The sequence below is a fragment of the Doryrhamphus excisus genome, chromosome 4, assembly GCF_030265055.1.
Source record: "Doryrhamphus excisus isolate RoL2022-K1 chromosome 4, RoL_Dexc_1.0, whole genome shotgun sequence".
NCBI classification, from domain to species: Eukaryota; Metazoa; Chordata; class Actinopteri; order Syngnathiformes; family Syngnathidae; genus Doryrhamphus; species Doryrhamphus excisus.
Genome location: NC_080469.1, coordinates 13,267,949 through 13,287,860, shown reverse-complemented (window position 1 = coordinate 13,287,860; position 19,912 = coordinate 13,267,949). Strand labels below are relative to the sequence as shown.

The 19,912-nt window shown below is 41.8% G+C and overlaps 2 protein-coding genes across 4 annotated transcripts; both read left to right on the top strand.

The window, feature by feature from the left end:
- Nucleotides 1–3,375: 3,375 nt before the first annotated feature.
- Nucleotides 3,376–8,389, top strand: stc1 (stanniocalcin 1). 3 transcript variants are annotated; one of them, XM_058070754.1, is made up of 5 exons: nt 3,376–3,485; nt 3,573–3,736; nt 4,793–4,935; nt 5,018–5,229; nt 5,983–8,389. In XM_058070754.1, exons 2-5 carry the CDS (start codon nt 3,622–3,624, stop codon nt 6,287–6,289), a joined length of 777 nt encoding a protein of 258 aa, XP_057926737.1. In that variant the 5' UTR covers nt 3,376–3,485; nt 3,573–3,621; the 3' UTR covers nt 6,290–8,389. The 3 variants fall into 3 exon arrangements, with proteins under 3 accessions (XP_057926737.1, XP_057926736.1, XP_057926735.1); XM_058070753.1 differs by having other exon boundaries at nt 3,383–3,736; nt 4,796–4,935; XM_058070752.1 differs by having other exon boundaries at nt 3,383–3,736.
- Nucleotides 8,390–17,237: 8,848 nt separating this feature from the next.
- On the top strand, nt 17,238–19,044 carry nkx2.7 (NK2 transcription factor related 7). Its single transcript, XM_058069969.1, has 2 exons — nt 17,238–17,421; nt 18,497–19,044. Exons 1-2 carry the CDS (start codon nt 17,238–17,240, stop codon nt 18,970–18,972), a joined length of 660 nt encoding a protein of 219 aa, XP_057925952.1. The 3' UTR covers nt 18,973–19,044.
- The last annotated feature ends 868 nt before the right edge of the window (nt 19,045–19,912 follow it).

Here is a 19,912-nt window from a genome sequence, read left to right as displayed (position 1 = left end):
CACACAATAACCAGCACAGAAAGCTTTCCAGATCTTTCAGAATCTGCACCTATTCAGCTGTATTTCTTTGGATTTTGTGCTGCCCGTGAAAACGGTCTGTTTTAATGTATTCCATCCATGGCCCGTCTCCAGGCATGCAATCCCAAATGTTCAGAAGGAATTCCGATGTTGTGCCGATTGCTGCCGAACCCAACTTTATAGGAGGTGATAATAAATGGTGAATTATGTTTTTAAAATGTCCACTTTTAACATACCGCCGTATGTTTTGGATCCAGAAGTAGAGACTGGACAGTCTGAAGTTTCTCAAGAAGAGAGGTTACTTCAAGACGTCTCTTAATAGGAAGTAGCTTTAGCATGAGAGCGTTTTCTACAGTATTAGCCAATCGCAGGGAACATATTGACCACCATTCACACTCACATTCATATCTATGGGCATTTGGAGTTGCCATTTAACCTAAAACATGTTTAATAATTGTTTGTATTCAAAATAACTCAAAAGACTATGAATGGATTTGAATGAAATTATTTGGAGTTGTTGGAAATGGGATATGGAATTACGAGATAGGACCATTTTTGGCATTTGTACAGAAATTGCATAAAAAATGGTCAGAGCACTTGGAAAAAAAACACAGGACTTCTACAGGGCTTCTAGCTGGTTTTAAAAAATATCAAAGACCGATCCAAAAAATGTTGGAATATAGTTTTGGAGTGAATCACAATATGGGGGAACTATGGTGCTTGGAGAAGGTCTCTACAATTCATCACCAAATACCAGACATCGGTCCGGATCCAGACCCAATGATCTCCCTTTATGGACCTGTGAGCAATTAAACTGAATAAGAAGTATTATAACATATGCTCATGCTCGCAGACTGATTGCAGCGGGGTTTGCTGGTTCTATGGCTTTCATCATATTTTTCCTCTTCTTCCCCCTTCTGAGAGAGAGACAAAACAGCCAGACGTATTCCTTAAATGCTCACAGAACTGAGCTCTCATGAGGTATGCATGGTGACGTTTCCAAACATTTAAGGCATCCAAATGAGGTTCCACTGTATGTTCATTGAAAAAACAACATACCTAATGGTGGACTGTAAAGTACTGTATTGTCTCCAAAATGGTTAAGATGTTATACCCAAGGGTGCATATCTGCAACATGTCTTTACTTCTATTCAAATAGTTTAGGTCATACAACAGTATGTAGATCTAACCTGTGTCCTCACACGACAGGGATGCTGATGGTGATTTATTGTGAGAGTAGATAATAAATCATTTTTTTGTGTAGATGTTCACATTTGCACACCAGACAGGGGCCTAAATTTGGATTCTCCAGTGGAGAAAAGGTGCCAAATGCTTGTCAACATCTCCTGACAATGATGGGGGAAGTCAGGGTCAGAGCACAAAAAGATGTGCTGAAGACAAGCAGAGCACAAAGATATGAAGAGGACGTATTCTGATGGAGTTCGGGAACGGGAACAACAATTCCATGTTGCAATTGAGGTGATTTATGTTGGTCGTGAACATATGTGTATGTGACAAAGACATTAAAACAAGTCATTAGTCAAAAGAGGTGTATCTCTTAAAGAAGAGGTGCTGATTGGAATTAGGATTGTGCAGCCATTCTGAACCGTTGAGTTCAAAGTGCATGATTTGTTCAGAAATCCGAACTCCACTATCCAAATGAACCTTTGTCCTTTGTAGCATCAAGTCGCCGTGGCAATGATACATACACCGCTCTCCTTATTACAAGGCAGTGTACCATCACGATGGTTTAGAAGTTGTTATTTTAAGACTGCACATTGTTGCTTCAAACTGACACGCTCAAGTAAAGAGATCACATACTGTACTGTAGTTCACTCTGTCTGCTATGTTGCTAAGGTCTGAGGAGGCGTTTAGGCCTCCATGATAAACAACCGCTTGGAGTCCCACACATTTTCCTCTGTGTGCACGCGCTGCTGCAAGTTGGGCAACAAAAGGCGGGAGGACAACAGCTTCATCAGCAGTGTCAGTATCTACACTTTAACACTCATCCACCGTCCTTCTGCTAGATAATGCCCAATAGGTGCTCACTTGGGTTCAATTGGACGTACTCGGCCACTCCAAAACCTTCATCTTCCTTATGATCTTGGAGGTGTGTTTGGGCTCATTGGCCCAGTTCTCCAAGGGAAGTTGCATCATACTGTCACTATATATGTTGGATTTCATGTTTCAAAAAACACAGCGCTCATGGTGCCCCAAACCATGACGCAACCACCGCCATGCTTGACTGTAAGAAAGACACATCTTGCTACTTACTTGTGTTGAGTTATTGTATTTTATGTTATACTAATTATTGCACCTGCACAGCGGACGTGTGGTTAGTGCGCAGACCTCAGGAGCTCGGAGACCCGAGTTCAATCCCACCCTAATTGGCTACTCCAAAGTCTCTAGGCTACTCTCACCCGAAGACAGCTGGGATAGGCTCCAGCACGCCCGCGTCCCTCATGAGGATAAGCGGTAGAAAATGAATGAATTAACTTATTATTGCCCCATTGAGAAGAAAAATGTGACATTTCGGAGATATAGATATCATATGATATGGTTTTGGTGTTTTTTTTACATTTTGTCCGTTGTCCATTTGACTCGTTTGCATGTATCGTTCCACAAAATGAAATGCCCCAGCCAAGCACCATACATGCATTTTTTTTTATTGAGTGCGACCACTAAATAACCTGCCATGGAGCCAAACAAAGTGAGCTCTAGCACTTTGAGAAAGAAGGCAAGAAACACCAATGAATTCCATCTCTCCAGGAAGCACAGGAAGGGCACATTCATGAATATTTTTGGATGTCTGGAATGGATTCATTTGGTTTATATTATTATCCATGTGAAAATGGCCTTGGTTTTTGTACATTTCATTTTCGCTCCATTTGTAACTAATAAATAACTAAAACCAATGTACCACAGTATTGTCGGCCAGCAACAATTGATTTCAACACAAAAGCGGGGACCCCCAATTTCTATACCTCCAACACGGAAAAGGTGGAATTTATGCGGAATGAAGGAATCTAACATCATGAATGTTCCCCTGGATTAAACTATCACAGACACGCCATCATCTTCCAGAATAATGTCCACTTCCTAATAGTGATGACAGAGTCCAAAACCTTTATCCAGGCATTGCTGCTAGATTCACGGCTGATAGTTTATTCCACATGAATGTAGCACATGCAATGCATTATTTTCCAGTGTCATTCAAAATCTCTGGCAGCATTTTGTCAATTAGTGAAGCAAGCATGAGCCGGTCCTTGAACGCCTCCTTGTGATTGGTCCAAAAGAGGATCTCGTAGCGTTCAGCGCTCCTATATAAACCCATGCAGGCTCAAGCATTGCTGCCGTCTGTCTGTCATGCAAGTCCAAAGCAGAGTGAGGAGTCCAGTCTTGTAAAAAAAAAAAAAGAAGAAGAAGAAGAAGGAGGAGGAGGAGAAGAGGAAGAAGAGCCTCACTTTGTACGAGCCCCTTATATTTATTTATTCATTATTATTATTATTGGCTGCCGTTCTTAACATTTCCTGAATGAATCCCCCGCGGAGCAGGAGGCGTCTTCTCGTTGCGTTCACTTGTGACATCTGTGCCGGGAAGACGATGCCTCTGAGGACGGGACTTTTTATCCTGATGGTGCTCAACGCATCTGCATACGAGCTGGATCACAACGAGTCCTATTCGTCCAGGAGAGCACGCTTCTCGACCAACAGCCCTTGTAAGTAGCACACATGCTTCCATCCGTGTACATTGCACGTATGCAGCCGAGCCTCCATCGCTCAAATGCTCCTTTTTTTCTCTCTCATCATGATCATTTGGCCTGCGCAGCCTTTTGCTGTCGGTGTGATGCATGCATTCTTTTCTGTGTTTTATTATTTTTTATTTATTTGCCGGTGTCCTGCCGGCAACAGATGTGCGCAGAGCTTACCTGAGAGTGTCTCATGCTGCATATTCTACTCAATATTAAAGAACATAAAGACACATTAGAAAGAAGTAGGCTGCATATGCATTAGAATAAATTAAATGCTACATACACAGCGGCTGTGTGCATTATTTAAAGTCGTCAAGATGCACAAAAAAATGAAAAAATGACAAAGATTTGCTGCTCCCTCGGAGCCCATGCAGACTTTCAACTGGCAGGTCAACCCAGAGCCGCACATGTGTGCAAAAAGGGTCCAGCCTCCCCTTCTGTGGTGTTTCTTAATGGTTTATTCAGACAAGGTGCAAGAATGATCTTGACATTATCTACGCTCTGCAGGTTGCACGGCTGGGTCACGGCGGTGCTTCATGGATTTGATCATGTTGTGTTCCATATTGGACTGGACTGTGTGGCATGTGGTCAGGAATCAGTCAGGAATATTGAAGTGCTTTGGAGTCCTAAAATGAGGCTCGACAATTACAGTTGGTGCAAAAATAATTGAAGACAGAGGCTGGTGGCAGCATGTGTGCGCCTCTCGGCAGGCATGCCAACAATTTTCAGGAAACTCTTTGGTATTTCTGGTGCTGTTCATCCAGTCTCCGCTGAAAAGAACCAAACTAAGCCAAGGGAAAAGCTAAGCTGTGCCAAAAGGTGTCACAGCAGTTCAGAGCTGAAAGATGTCCAAGGTCTCTTTTGCCCCTTATGGCTGCACCGGCCTTTGTATGAATATTCTCTTTTGTCGGCTGCATTTTTGTCGCCCAAAGCCTGGCAGCTGTAGTGAGTGTGTGCTGTGTGAGTCCCAGGCAAGCTACTGTTGGCTGAACTGCTGATGGATCATCATCTCTGTGCCCACAGCAGATGTGGCACGCTGTCTCAACAGTGCCCTCCAAGTTGGCTGCGGGGCCTTCGCCTGCCTGGAAAACTCAACATGCGACACAGATGGCATGCATGACATCTGCAAGTCCTTCCTGTACAGTGCTGCTAAATTTGACACTCAGGTATACGCTTACACACACCTCATCCAGATTTGTATTGGAAGCTGTATGCCTCCACTGAATACAGATGTGTCTTCTTCTACAGGGTAAAGCATTTGTGAAAGAGAGCCTTAAGTGCATTGCCAATGGCATCACGTCCAAGGTGTTCCCCACCATTCGCCGCTGCTCCACATTCCAAAGAATGATATCGGAAGTCCAAGAGGAGTGTTACAGCAAGCTGGATATCTGCACGATCGCTCGAACCAATCCCGACGCCATCGGTGAAGTGGCCCAGCTACCCAGCCACTTCCCCAACAGGTGAGCACCACCTCTACTACAGTGATAGATTATATGCAATAGACAGCCACAATAGTGGGGCGGACCCCCTAGTTGTGGGGTTACACATGCTTGCACTGCATGTATGCATACAGTCTGTGTGTATATACTGTATATGTGTATGTATATACTGCAAACATACCGTATATATACACATGTGTATATATGTACAGTGTGCATGCATGCATCAATGCTGTTTATACAGCTGTGATTACACTGTATATGTACGAAGGCCACTGTAACTCAGTAGTTTATTTAAAATGATCTTTTAAGAGCTTTGTTGAAATGTGCGGTAAGTACGTATGAAACCAGTAAGTTTATTATGCCTCTAATTAGCAGTTCATCACCGGCCATTGTGAAAACCGTATGGAAGATGAGTAACACTAGCCCCACGTACAGGACACACGTATTGGACTGTGATGGAGTCCAGTGCTCTAGTGAGTGCTCTTCCCTCAAAAGTATCATAGTGCTGTCAAATAAATAAATGTTGCACACCGGATGCCCCTTTGACCTGGATTTATGTAGCATAACAGATGGCTCAAGTTGTATTCACGTCCATGTTTTGGTTACCATCTGCTCAATGCAGCCATTGCAAAGAGCGAAATAGGATGAAATTGCTTGTTTTGATTCTGTTGTTTACATTTACGATGGTCATTGGAAGAATAGGATGACATTCTGCGTGGATGACGTCCAACCACACAACACAACACATGCAAATGTATTTTCTTCCCTCAGGTTCTACGGGAGGCTGCTGCAGAGCCTGATGGACTGTGATGAGGACACGCTGGAGCGCGTGAGGACCAGCATGGTATCTCGGTTGGGCCCGGAGATAACCATGCTTATTCAGCTCCTGCAGAACAAGCCTTGCTCTTCTGCAGCTGGCGCCGCATCCGCCGCTGCAGCCGCCCCGACGGGAGCGGAGGGCCGCGGGAGCTGGCGCTGGTCTGTGGGTCCCCATATGTACAAGATCCAGCCTAATCTGCGAAACAGAGACTCTGCCAGTCATTTTGGCAAAAAGCGCTCTGCCAGTGACAGCTCCTAACTTGCACTCCAAGTCAGAAATTTCCTCTATTCCCTCGGGGTGACCACATCCTTTCCACCATTAGACTGGAAGTTACTAAAATATGCACCTCCAGGGAATGCCACACCACCCATAGAGTTTGATTGTTGATATATTGTATATCCTACGTTTAAGGCTTGAGAGACCCCTCCTTTAAACCCTATTCATCACTCCCACTTGTGGCTGTGCAACAACGGCCTTCTTCACTCTTTTTAATCTCCTCCAACTAAGATCCTTAAAAAGTCTTGATGCCAAGCACAAAAAAGAAGAAAAACTCATCCATGAATAGATTAGTCGATATTGGTTCATCCACACGGAGGGGCGGGGGTGGGGGGGTTATTAGATGTATCCACTATTTTAGTGATGAGACCAGTCAAATTGTGAGCATGAGATGTGGAGGTGATCTTCACGTGTATTTTTTATTATGCTAACTCTTAAATGTACTGTATTCTATAGGTAATCTGAGACAGCCATAGCTAGCCTTCTAACAGAGAGTAAAAGAGGTTACCTTACACTGACCAAAAAAACACTTCAAAACTGCCCTGAATGCTATTCATGGAATACCAAACTAGATATAGCACTTATTAATAGTTCGTATTTGTGTTTTCTGATGACAGATGTAGCCGTTGTACTGACATCATGTACTTTCATGAAGTCTGTCCATTAGAAAACATCAATCCAGACACTTACAATGCATACGACTGTTGAGCTCTACGGTGTATAAGGGACCATGTTTATGTTGCTAACTGAGTGCAAGATTTAGAGTGACTATTTAAAAAAAAAAAAAAAAAAAGCCTTCTTGGAATTATATTTATTTTCCTACTATATTATTTAAGGTTTTTGTTTCAATGCATATATTATAGTTTTAATTAGCTTAAAAGCTCCGATTTGAACATCTATATGCCAAAAAAAACAGAAACAAAAAAGGGTGAATGACTGAATGGGACCCATGTCATGACTCTGTGCTGGCCATAGGGGAACAAGGTTGGTCATTCAAGTCAAGGTGATCTACTTGCGACACAGGAGGCAGTTTTACAATAGGCAGGTCATTGTCATTGTAGCTGCTACAATGCACTTGGGTGCACATTGCATAAAGGTAAAAGCAAGCATCAGCATCAAGCACCCGGCTTGAATGTTGTGCACTATATAATATTGTGGTGCTTCTCCATGCATGTATCCATTAGAGAGGGCTGTATGTTGTTTCTTTTGTGAGTGATTGTGTTGGCTAGGAAACAGCAATGCATTATTTCACTTTGACCCCCCCCCAAGTTGAAAACCAAGCTGGGTGTTGGTTGGCTTGATGTATGGTGAGATCCCCTTCTTATTTCATGGCCTCCGAACAGGAAGACAATCGTCTACAAATAGGAAGTCACGACAATGGGGCATCGTGTCTTTAGCGCTAAGGCTCCAAGAAAATGCTCATATGAATGAACATATTGGACAGAGGAAGGTTAGGGCCATATAATGCAATTGGTGCGATTGAACAGGGTTGGTGTACAATATAATGAGATCCAATAGTTTGCGATTTGAAAGTTGAGCGACATCAGGCGGCATTGTGTAAAAATAAAACGTGCCCGTTAATTTCCACCATAGGTAATCATGAAAAGGTCCCACAAGATAATAATAATTGGAAGTGTGCTCCCCAAAGTCTAACCTTTTTTTAAAGTGAGTTCATGGAAACATTCCATTTTGTGTGTCTGTAGCTTTAATGCTAATGAGCTGTGTTTGTCCATGCCTGTGTGGCTCCAAGAAGCGATATTGTGCACTTTATGCACTTTTTACATATACACTGTAACTCTACTCTACAATATATCACATTTAAACAGCGTAAACATTAAGAAGTGGGACAGGAGAACGCAAAAGACACTAGCATAGCTTTGTGAGCTACAGTGCTACCATCACAATCACACGTCAACATATTGCTATGTTGACACAGATTCAAACTTACACTTAATTTTAAGATGTGTAGTGAAGCCTTTTTTTAAAAAAAAAGAAAGCTGTAGTGAAGGACTTGAAACTTCAAAACAGACCGTTTGAGTGCCTCTTCTCTCAAAGGTGGATGGAAGGATGTATGGATGGATGAATGGGTGGGTGGGTGGGGTGGACGGATGGATGGACGGGTGGATGGGTGGATGGATGGATGGACGGGCGGGTGGATGGATGGATGGATGGATGGATGGATGGATGGATGGATGGATGGACGGGCGGGTGGATGGATGGATGGGCGGGTGGATGGATGGATGGGCGGGCGGGCGGATGGATGGATGGGCGGATGGATGGACGGACGGACGGACAGACGGACGGACAGACGGACGGACAGACGGACAGATAGACGGATAGATAGACAGACAGACAGACAGACAGACAGACAGACAGACAGACAGACAGACAGACAGACAGACAGACAGACAGACAGACAGACAGACAGACAGACAGACAGACAGACAGACAGACAGACAGACAGACAGACAGACAGACAGATAGATAGATAGATAGATAGATAGATAGATAGATAGATAGATAGATAGATATTTCTTCCATTTGGTGCTCATAAACAGGCTCTAGGGACACCTATTACTGTTAGAAGATTCAAAACAACAATTAAAACCCTTGTGAAGGCTAAACATGATACACTTGGATCTCTTTAGTTTGTCCCCAACGAGTGTCTTTCTACTGTAAAATAAATAATTGGCTAAAAGGCTTGAGATGCAATGCTGCCTGAAAGAAGTGACTTCAAATGTTAGTTTGAGAAGCACAAAACATTACAATATTTTACTTTTTCTCTTTTTCAATATCCTTTTTCAGTTCCGAGACTCTGTTAAATATTCCAAACTATGCAACGACACAAAGGATTCACAGCGACAAAAGAAATTGACCATTTGTTCATTCATCGCTGATGCTGTGTTTGCACTCGCTTGGCGTGGAACTCTACGATGGTGGTTTCTTCTGGACAATGTAAGAGCTATAGTCACACTGTAGTTTTAACGATATCCTACTAGTTTTTGTTAAATATGCACTTTTTTTCCTTTCCATCCGGACCACTATAAAGGGCATTGAAACCTCCATGATACATATGTGCGTATCTCGTGTTGTCCTTCATGGGTAAATCCCCAAAACCCAAACAGCTGCTGCTAAGATGCTGGCCACAAGCCATGCCTCCCCCCTTAACCCCGCCCCCATTATTGGCGGCATCACTCCACCAATAAGACTCACATGATGTCTGTCTGTCTTCTTCCTGTGGACATTTCTTTGTTGATAATAAGTTTTAGGGCAAATTGACTGTTTCCTCACCAATGTAGTCCAATGTAACGGTAGTTTCAGAGAATGTACCTGTTTACTGAATGTCTGCTTGCAGGAGACACATGATGAAGGCTTATTTGCATGGAGGGGAGGGGAAACAAAACATTGTCATGGGCCTTCAGTTTCTTTGCGTTGCAGGTTCGAATTTGGGCGGAGCGGGCGGTGAGCTCTGTGAAAAACTGTTTCCCCTGTCTCACTTCTGACACACCATGGTACTCTTTCCTCTCAAGACTTGAAATAGATTGATAGTGATTGTTGTTGTGCTTGAGCAAAAGCGAAAAAAGCTTCAGTGACTTGTAAAGTTTATTTTGTATTCATATATATCTATATATATTTATATAGATATATATAGTTATATATCTATATAGATATAGTAACAGTTATTTTACTATTCAGATAGCAAGGTTATTGAGAATTTAACTGAAGTTCCTGATACAGATGCTATGTAACGCATGATTGACCTTGTGTAAATGACTTGCACTTTAAAATACACCCATAGACATATATACCCACGCTGTGTATATGTTTGGGTTTTTTTCCTCTGTACTGAAAAGTCATGAAAGATACAAATGCATCAATTGTGTGTCTTTTGCTGAAATAAAATATTTATCATATCTCAGCCAATTCGTATCATTTCTAGATACACTATATCAAGTCAAATTCTCCAAAAGTGTTTCAATTGGGAAAAATATGCCTCAAAAGTCAAACCAAAACTTGGTGTTCGAGTCATCACAGTGTGTGAGATGTTTGCAAATCTCTTGGGACTTCAGGCTCTAATTTAGTGGAGGACCCCATGCCGTGGTAACAATGTCCAATTTGAGAATTTGGTCATTTGGTAGACTGGGATGCGCTGAAATTAATGTGGTGGTGCACCAGGGGAGTTGTCCACATTTTCAGGTTAGTGAAGTGAAAATTTCATGACAAAACAGTGCACCAAAGGTGCCCTGAAAGATCGCCAAAGCGCACCCTGCGCAGTGGTAAATTGGCCGACAGGCGCACATTGCACACACGTCACTAAAACCTCACAGGCAAGAGTGTCAGGCACATTTCAATGCAATAAACAAAATAAAATAAAATTATTTTCTGTAAGTAAACAGTGGTCTGTGTAGCATTATAGAGTGTGCCTACAGGGAGCGGGGTGCAAATTACAATCTCACAGATGTCCAGAGGGGGGCCGTGGGTGGGATAAATCCAAGGAACTACAGCTGGAATAGGTGCAGACTCTTGAAGATCAACAAAGCTGCTTTATAGGAGTCCAAAAATTAGCATAATAGGACCCCTTTAAAAAAAATGTATGTGTCCTTGGCTTAAACTAAGGCATTCAGAAGACACATTCAAAGCACTCCATTCAAAGTGTGTTGTAGTCCACTGGTCAGGAGGTGTCAGTAATGTTACATTGATGAGACTTTTGCCACCGAAGGAAGTATGCTGTCCAGAAAACAACACAAAGGAACAGTTCCAATGCTAACCTCTGAGATTTCGTTATGTCTTATTAATGTCTAATACATCACATTTACCATTATTATATCTACTATAGGGCGGCACGGCGGTCTCGTGGTTAGCGAGCAGACCTCACAGCTAGGAGACCAGGGTTCAATTCCACCCTCGGCCATCTCTGTGTGGAGTTTGCATGTTCTCCCCGTGCATGCGTGGGTTTTCTCCGGGTACTCCGGTTTCCTCCCACATTCCAAAAACATGCTAGGTTAATTGGCGACTCCAAATTGTCCATAGGTATGAATGTGAGTGTGAATGGTTGTTTGTCTATATGTGCCCTGTGATTGGCTGGCGACCAGTCCAGGGTGTACCCCGCCTCTCGCCCGAAGACAGCTGGGATAGGCTCCAGCACCACCGCAACCCTCGTGAGGAAAAGCGGTAGAAAATGAATGAATGAATGAATGTCTACTATATTGGGTAATACAAGTGTAAAGGTGACTGTAGGGGTGTTGTTTCATGCTTACAGGGCTCTAATAATGTTAAAACCCATATTTAGAAAGTCGTAAACTGTTTGTCCATGCTCTAATTGCAAAACAAAATGCATTTATGAATAATGGATGGATGGATGAATATCCACAGTATACAGTATAAAGCCTGTCATTGACCAAATACCTGTAGACCTAAGTGTAGATAAATGTTGTATCGCCTCCTAACAAGTGAACCTAAGCCCAGTCATAACACTGCTTCAGTAAGCATCTCAGTTCTGCTTCCGTTTGCTGTTTGAAATGTCCTGTAAAAGCCTTTCTTTGTCCCAATTGTGCAGGGCTGGCTGCTTGATCACATCCATTCAGTTTGCCAACTTCAGAAATTGGTGTGGACAAAAAGTGAGGCTGAGGCAGACAATTTCAAAACAATTGACTAATGGCTCGCAGTGACCTCCAAAATAAAGACAAATTAGGACTCTTCTGAGAGTATCAACAACAACTTGACATTTATAGGTGTCATAAAAGCAGACATGACTGCAAGGTCGCTCGGAGCTGGCAATGTGTTACAATGTGCAACCACAGCCAGTGGAGTTGCCAGTGAGTGAGCAGCTTTCAAGAAGTTCTGCGAAATACTATATCGTATGCACTGAAACTGAAAGTGCATCCAGCGCTCTCCGGTTCTTTCTATTAAGCACAAATTATCCGCGCATGACATGGTTGTGGTTTACCACATCCTCTGAGCGCTCGGTATGTGTGACAAATCCAGCAGGACCCATGAAGGCGGATCAAGGACGCCGAGCACCTCCTGATGGAAATGAACTTTCTTCAACTTGAATGCAAGCGAGCTGAAACTGCAAAGTGGCTGTTTGCTGGAAAAGGCCCGAGGACAAGAGAGAGGCTGCATGGACACTAATCTCAGTCAGAGGCAGATATAATTTCATGCCTATTTAGAGGAGAGTCCTGGGGGGCTTTCTCATCAGCCTGCTCCCCACCCAGCCTGCCTGCCTGCCTCATGGATAGGTGATGCAGCAGCAATTTTTCTCATGGCCCTCCTTTAAAGACACATCCTCTCATCACTCATGGATTAATTGGTGACAGGCACAATAACACAGCACTAAAATGTCTGTGTGGCCGTGGCTGCCGTCCTGTCACTTTTAATAGCAACCGCTTTAAACACACAGAAACACCTCGTTGCCTGGAAACAGATTTTTTGACCCTGCCTGTTCACTTTGTTGCCTGTCACTTGGAGCGCTGCCCGGTGTATCGCCACCCTGAGAGTCACAACCATGAGGAATACATGAATAATGATGACATGAGAATATCATTATGCAGATGCGATTCTTACCATCTGCTTGCACTTTTTCCTTCTAATTCAGCTCATGAAAGTGTGTTCTTCCTATCCCATTTGCCCCACAGTCGTCATGTCGTATAAAATTATATTTCATCAGATGGTGGTCAATTCTACAGCATTTAGGTACCGCTTCAGCTCAGATTACAAACTATTCTAACATTCATTCAACATTTCAGCATATTTCCACAGCATTTCAGTCCAGCTTCAGCTACCAAACGGCTGCTGTGTTCATTCTACATTTCGATTTTCCGTACCTTTTGTAGTTATTGAACAAAGGGAACTACCCTTTGTCATAGCTATATTTAGGTTCAAGTCAAATCGAAAATTAAAATAAATTCTAAAAATTAATCACACTCACACTCAAAGAGCATGCTGATTTATAGGCTTTTTTTCCGACTTAAATCCTCACTTTAAATTATTTGTCTAATTCTGAGACAAAAGCAATGGATCCTTGCACAGTGCTCACAATTAGCATTGAATGAACAATGCATTGCACTTAGTGCAGCACAGCGCAGCAATGGTCTCCTTTCTCCTTTATCTACTCTCTTTCCCCGTGTGTGTTTTACATTCATTATGTTCCCCCCCTCTGGAAGTTGTGGCATATTCATCAGCACTGTGACAAATTAGATGTGCAGTGAAATGGAATAGCAGTGGAGGAGAGCCGCAAAAGATTAGATCCACTCCAATCTAACCAGCAATCACTATCCCTTCACTTCTGTGGGGAAATACCCAAGGACGGGGGGGGAGATAATTAGATCAGTTTTTATTTTTACTGCAGAAAGTGTTGGAATGGCTGGGGGAAAGACATGAAACTGTCTTTGGTTTGTGTATTCAACTAAATATGTCATCTTGAGCAGTGTGGTTGTTGCACTGCATCGTCGTTATCATGTAGTGGTGGCAAAATATACAGTGCACTCCAAAATGAAGCATTTTTATCATGAAGGTCACTTGAACATGCTTTTGGGAGTCATCTTATAGTGAATATGCACTTGAATGTTGTTTTTTTCTTGCAGCGCCTGATTATTTAAAGTTGTAGCATAGTGAGAAAATGAACACAGTGATGTGATGATCATTTATTCCCCTTCCTGACCTTTATTATCACTGATTTCTGTGATATTGATTTCACACTACCACCGGATGTCCACATGCCAGTTCACTTTACTCAATCAGATACTTGTGTAAAGGTATGCTATAAAGCAGAGGTAGGGAACCTATGGCTCAGGAGCCAGGTAGGGCTCTTTTGATGACTGTATCTGGCTCTCAAGCATTTCTTACCACAATAAAAATGCATTTTGCTAACATTTTAAAGTAAACCATCACAGAAATGACTGTTAAAAATAATATTCAAATTCAACAACTTTCTTATGCATTTTAATTCGTCCATCTATATTCTGCTGCAATACGGCCAACCATATCTATCTTTCCTGATGATATTTTCCAGGTCAAACACCAAAACTTGATTATTACTGGGTAATGCTGTAGTCTACCTCGGTCATTGAGATGTCAAAAAAACATGTAAATGTAAACTTTCCTCCTTAAGTCAAATAGCTAAAGCTGCAGAACCAAGCCTTCTGGTGAAGATGGCCAAAAGAATGAAATACGTGTACTGAATACGGTTCAAAACTATGCAGCAGCAGAAGTTGCATTAATGGCAGCAAGTATTTGATTTATTATTAGACACTGCGCTGCTCACGAAAGTATGCTGGCCACACCCCATTGGCGTGGGGTAGTGTGCCTGGTCTACATAATTAGAGCCCATTATATCTAAAACTGTTGGTCTTACATAAAAATGCACACATTTTATTGCATTCAAAATGTATATGGCTCTCACAGATACACATTTTAAAATATCTGGCTTCCATGGCTCTCTTAGCCAAAAAGGTTCCCGACCCCTGCTATAAAGTGTGGACATCTTGCTATGTGATTATAACAGCTAGGTTTAAGATCCAAGTGGATAAATGTAACTTAGCTGACTCTGACAAATGGAAATATCGTTACACGTCCATATTAGAATGCTTGTTTCTCTCTAACAAATCAATGGAAGCAAGCTGGTATTACAGAGACACCTAGTGGCCAAAAAGTGTAAAAATAGTTTTGTCCAACTCAGCAGTCATAACGTTTCCCGTTTTACTGTATAAACATTTTTCATGATTGAGCTGAAATATCACACTACTACAAGTACACTTTGTTAGACTGGGCGGACAAAATTATTGGGACATTTGGCGATTTTTTTATCTACAGCAGAGGTTCTAAAGTGTTCTCACACTGACTGGGACTCACATGTTAATGAAGCCATTAGAAATGACAAACCAAGTAAATGCCTCCAATTTAGACAGTTGCTTAAAAGTCCGCACTGAGCATAAACTAATAATATACTGAAAATCGTATATATGGCAAAATAGAAACATATTGAACACAGGATGCAGTAAAAGCTGAGACATGGAGACGGGAAGGATTAAGCAGGCTTTGCTCCTTCCTGTTGAAAGTGGAATTTTGCAAGTGAAAACATGCGATGTATCTCAATGTAACTTTAGTAAGAAAGTTTGTTTTAAAGCAACTAAAACATTACGATTACCAAAGGTGGACAAAAAACAATATGCACAAAAAAGCACATTCGACGATAATTGACCTCCAGGGGGCCCTAAAAACCGGGGGATAAATCTAATTCAATATAATTGGATTTAAAGTATGAATGTGAGTGTGAATGGTTGTTTGTCTATATGTGCCCTGTGATTGGCTGGCGACCAGTCCAGGGTGTACCCCGCCTCTCGCCCAAAGACAGCTGGGATAGGCCCCCCGCGACCCTTATGAGGAAAACGCGGTAGAAAATGAATTAATGAATGGATTTAAAGTAGTTATTACCAGAGGTGTGGCCAAGGTGAGACCATTACTCACATTAGGAGTGGCAATAAGTTGATACCTAAAATAAAAGTATATTTTAATAATTAAAATCAAAATTGAGTTTTTTTGTGCCAAACTAAATAATTTAGAATCAATTACTATAAACGGGGAATCTAATGTAAAAAAACTATTTGGTATAGTTTTTATTTTAAATATTTTACATACATTTGCACTCAAATGCAGTCAAATGTACACATTTGTAAAATGCAAAAACTTTCAAAAGATGGACAATTACATAATGTTTACGTTCTATTGTTCAAATGACAACTACTGCAAATTTTTGGTATTGATTAATACATTATTGGCTAAATAGTGTGTGTGGAGTGTGTCTTTGGTGTTACTTCTGCATGGTCAACGTGAAACACTGCTCGTGTGCGTGTGCGTGTGCGTGTGTGCGTGTGTGTCGTCTTCAGTCATGCATTGCAGCCTGGCGCCGCCATCGCTCCACTGCCACAACATGGAGTGTCGTGTTTCTGTTTGTTGTGTCCTGAGACAACACTAATAATGTGTCTGCACAACATTGTTGATGGTAAAAGCTGGCCAACATCACCAAAGAAGTCACTCAACTCCACACCCCCTCAGGGACGCGCGTGTCGATTAAGTGAACCCCCCCCTCTTTAAGGACGTGAATATCTACTTGTGACTTCCTGCTAAGTGCAGCTGCCACTTACCACTTCCTTGATAGAAATTTGATAGAAATGCATATGCTGGACACTTAATTAGGTATAAACAATGAAATGAACAATATGACAAGGTAAGTTTATTATTAGAGCACAATTCAAACACATACTATTTTTTTGCATCTAATTAACTCTAAATTCCACATAACCACCTCATGACAAACACCTAATTCAGTAATAAAACCTGTGAAACAATTGCAGAAATTTCAAAAAGTGTGTTTTACAAGACAGTTTTCATGCCAAACTAAAAAAAACAAAATATCACACATTAAAATGTCATTTTATTAATTATTGTTTTTTGTTTTTTTTTACATGCATTAAAAACCCTTTAGAAGGCCAAACAAAACATACCAAGGGTTTTCCTAATATTTAATCCATCCAAAATGAGCATTATTGTGTATTATTTCTGCACCGAATATGATTATTAAGAGTGCAAGTGTACCTAATGAAGTGTCTAATGAGTGTAGGATGGAATGAGCTTCCCTTCTGTCATCAGTCTCTCACAGCCCGCCCAACATCATTAAGTGCACTTATGTGTTAATTAACCAACCCCCACCCGTGCCGGCCGGGTGTTCAGGTGTAAGGTGAGAAGCAGATCAGATCAGAGCATCCAGCAAGCTGGCTTTTTGGGGATAGGTGACAGATTTTGTTTTCCTTTTTACTTGGAGCCTTGCATGAGTTTATAAAGCTGCTCAGGCCCACAGGGGCTCCTCAGTGCGTCTTGCAGAGCGGTGCAGTGTGGAAGAGTACCAAGAAAAGGAGCAGGAATTAGTGGGATGATGCATCCCAGCTCGTCCACGACGACCCCTTTTTCAGTGAAGGATATTTTGAAGTCGGAACACCAGCACCATTTTGATGCTTTGATGGCGGACCAAGTTGCTGAAGAGCATCTTAACATGCATGGGAGTCAGAGGAAGCTTTTCAACTATGACACAACAGCAGAGGGGGAGATGAATAAATATGGTAAGGTGAATGGTCTCTTATTTGAGTGGTTATTTCAGTTTAACAAGGGATACTGTCTAATGTAGTCAAAACTAGTTTGTTTTTTAAATTTTTTTTAATTTATTTTATTTTTTTTCACAAGTCCACTTTTATTAAAAAAGAAAATAGATATCTATATAAAACATGTCCCGACTTTAATTATAAAATATTAGCAAGATTGAATTTGATCTTTTCCTGTTTGAATTTATCCCCGGTGCGTTCTTTCAGCGCATGCTCAGATATGACGTAACACGCAGCTCCAGACGTTCTTCACTTTTAAAAATGGAGGCCAGCAATCGGCATTGGACTGCTGTGGAAACTTTGTTTTTGATCCAAACAAAATTTCAAGACTGGACAAAACTGGCAATACGGAGTTATTCCAACGAGTGAAATAAAAACTCAGGGAAGTCGGTATCATGTGATGTTGATGTTTACGTCAAAACTAGTTTCTAAACATGTTAGCTCAAAAAAGTGTATTATTGTGCTTATAGTTTTCAGTGGTGTAGAACTGCACTTTATCATACTGAAATGTTATTAATATGATACAGCCCGTTTATTCATTATTCATTATAATGAAGTGGACAGTGAATGGTTTGTTGTTATTTTTAGTTTTGAATGATGTATACATTTTGACCTTCATATGTAATAATGAATAAAACTTGGTTCGGTAATTTTATAAAAATTTTATAAAAATTAAAAATAAAATATACTTCATTTTCTTTTAATTATGGAGGAAGCGGCTGCATGGGGTACGAGTGGTTAGCATGTTGGCCACACAGTCAGGAGATCGGGAAGGCCTGGGTTTCTCCATTCAGAGTTAGCATGTCCCACATTCCAAAAACATGCTAGGTTAATTGGCGTCTCCAAATTGTCCATAGGTATGAATGTGAGTGTGAATGGTTGTTTGTCTATATGTGCCCTGTGATTGGCTGGCGACCAGTCCAGGGTGTACCCCGCCTCTCGCCCGAAGACAGTCGGGATAAGAAGAGAAACCGTCATCATAATGATATATTGGTTCGTTGGGTTCAATCAGTCAAAGTTGTCATTGTGTTTCCAGAGACAGACAGTTCCAGCGACAGTGACAGAGGCTCCAAAGGAGGTTCAGGGTCTCGCCGAAGACCACGTGTCCTCTTCTCCCGGGCCCAGGTGTCTGAGCTAGAACGTCGCTTCCACCAGCAGCGCTACCTGTCGGCTCCAGAGAGAGAGCAACTGGCCCTCGTCATCAAGCTGACCTCAACTCAGATCAAGATCTGGTTCCAGAACCGCAGGTACAAGTGCAAGCGTCAAAGTCAGGACAGAACCCTGGAACTTGTACCCAGGAGGGTGCCTGTGCCGGTACTGGTACGGGATGGCAAGGTGTGTGGGACAGCATCACTGCCTCCTGCTTACAATGCGATTGGACATTATAGCAGTAGCATGTTGGGTTATGGGAGCCATGGTGTTTGCGGCTACGCCTGTCACAGTGTTTCTCCTGATAGCAACAACATGGAGGGGGCCTTCATTTGTGCACTGGAGGGCCGCACAGGATGGTGACGATGGACGTGTCGTGTATTGGACAGAAATTAACAACTACCTGATTTAAATGGATGTGATGGCTTTGTAATGTGAGGGGCTGCTTTCATTAAATACACATTTTCATAAACGTATCACATGTAATTATTTGTGTTTGTGTGTGGTATGGTCAACATTAAGGTTGGCTAGTGAGTGCATTAGTTAGTTATGTTAGTAAGTCGACCAGAATGTTAGCTAGCTAAGTCAGTCATTTCATTAAGTAAGTTCTTGACTTAAGCAGAAGGTTGGTTATTCAGTCAGACAGACACTTAATCTGTTATTGAATCAGTCAGACAGGTTAGCCAACCAGCTAGTTAGTTAGTTAACTGGAAAGACACTCAGTTAAGAATGCATGGAGGACAGACAGAATGTTGGGCAGAGAGCAGGTCGGTTGGTTAGTTAGACTGATTAATCAATCAATCAGTTAGTTAGCTAGTTAATCAGTCAGGTAGGTCCTTAGACAGGAAGAAAGTTAGTTACTTCAACAGAAAGTTAGACAGGCAGGCAGACATCTGGTTGATTAGTTAATTACTTCGATAGTAAGTCGGTCAGTCCGACAAGTGGCTGCTTCATTGATTGGTTCGTTAGCTAGCTAGTCAGTTCAGTAGTTCATTTGTTACTCAAGCAGAAAATTAGTCAAACAGCTGGTTGGTTAGTCGGTCGGTCAGTTGGAGGATTAGTCAATTGGCTGGCTAGTCGGTCAAGTAGTTATCTTGCTACTTAAACAGGACCGAAAGTCAGACAGTGGTTCCAGCACAGCCTTTTGTTGTTCACTTTTCCTCCATTACTGCTGTCTCTTGTTCTCACCTAATGTTGTTATTAACTATTAATTATCTACATGTGACTCTTGCTTGTGCCTCCAATGGTTACAGGGTTCAACTTTCACACATACTGACCGTAAACAGCAAAAATAGAAAATAAG

Excerpts from the sequence above, each read along its gene's own strand:
- nkx2.7 (XM_058069969.1), top strand. The coding sequence starts at position 17,238 with ATGCATCCCAGCTCGTCCACGACGACCCCTTTTTCAGTGAAGGATATT. Across the intron at positions 17,422-18,496 it reads GGGGGAGATGAATAAATATG|AGACAGACAGTTCCAGCGAC; the intron begins GTAAGGTGAATG and ends TTGTGTTTCCAG.
- stc1 (XM_058070752.1), top strand. The coding sequence starts at position 3,553 with ATGAATCCCCCGCGGAGCAGGAGGCGTCTTCTCGTTGCGTTCACTTGT. Across the intron at positions 4,936-5,017 it reads CTGCTAAATTTGACACTCAG|GGTAAAGCATTTGTGAAAGA; the intron begins GTATACGCTTAC and ends CTTCTTCTACAG. Across the intron at positions 5,230-5,982 it reads CCCAGCCACTTCCCCAACAG|GTTCTACGGGAGGCTGCTGC; the intron begins GTGAGCACCACC and ends TTCTTCCCTCAG.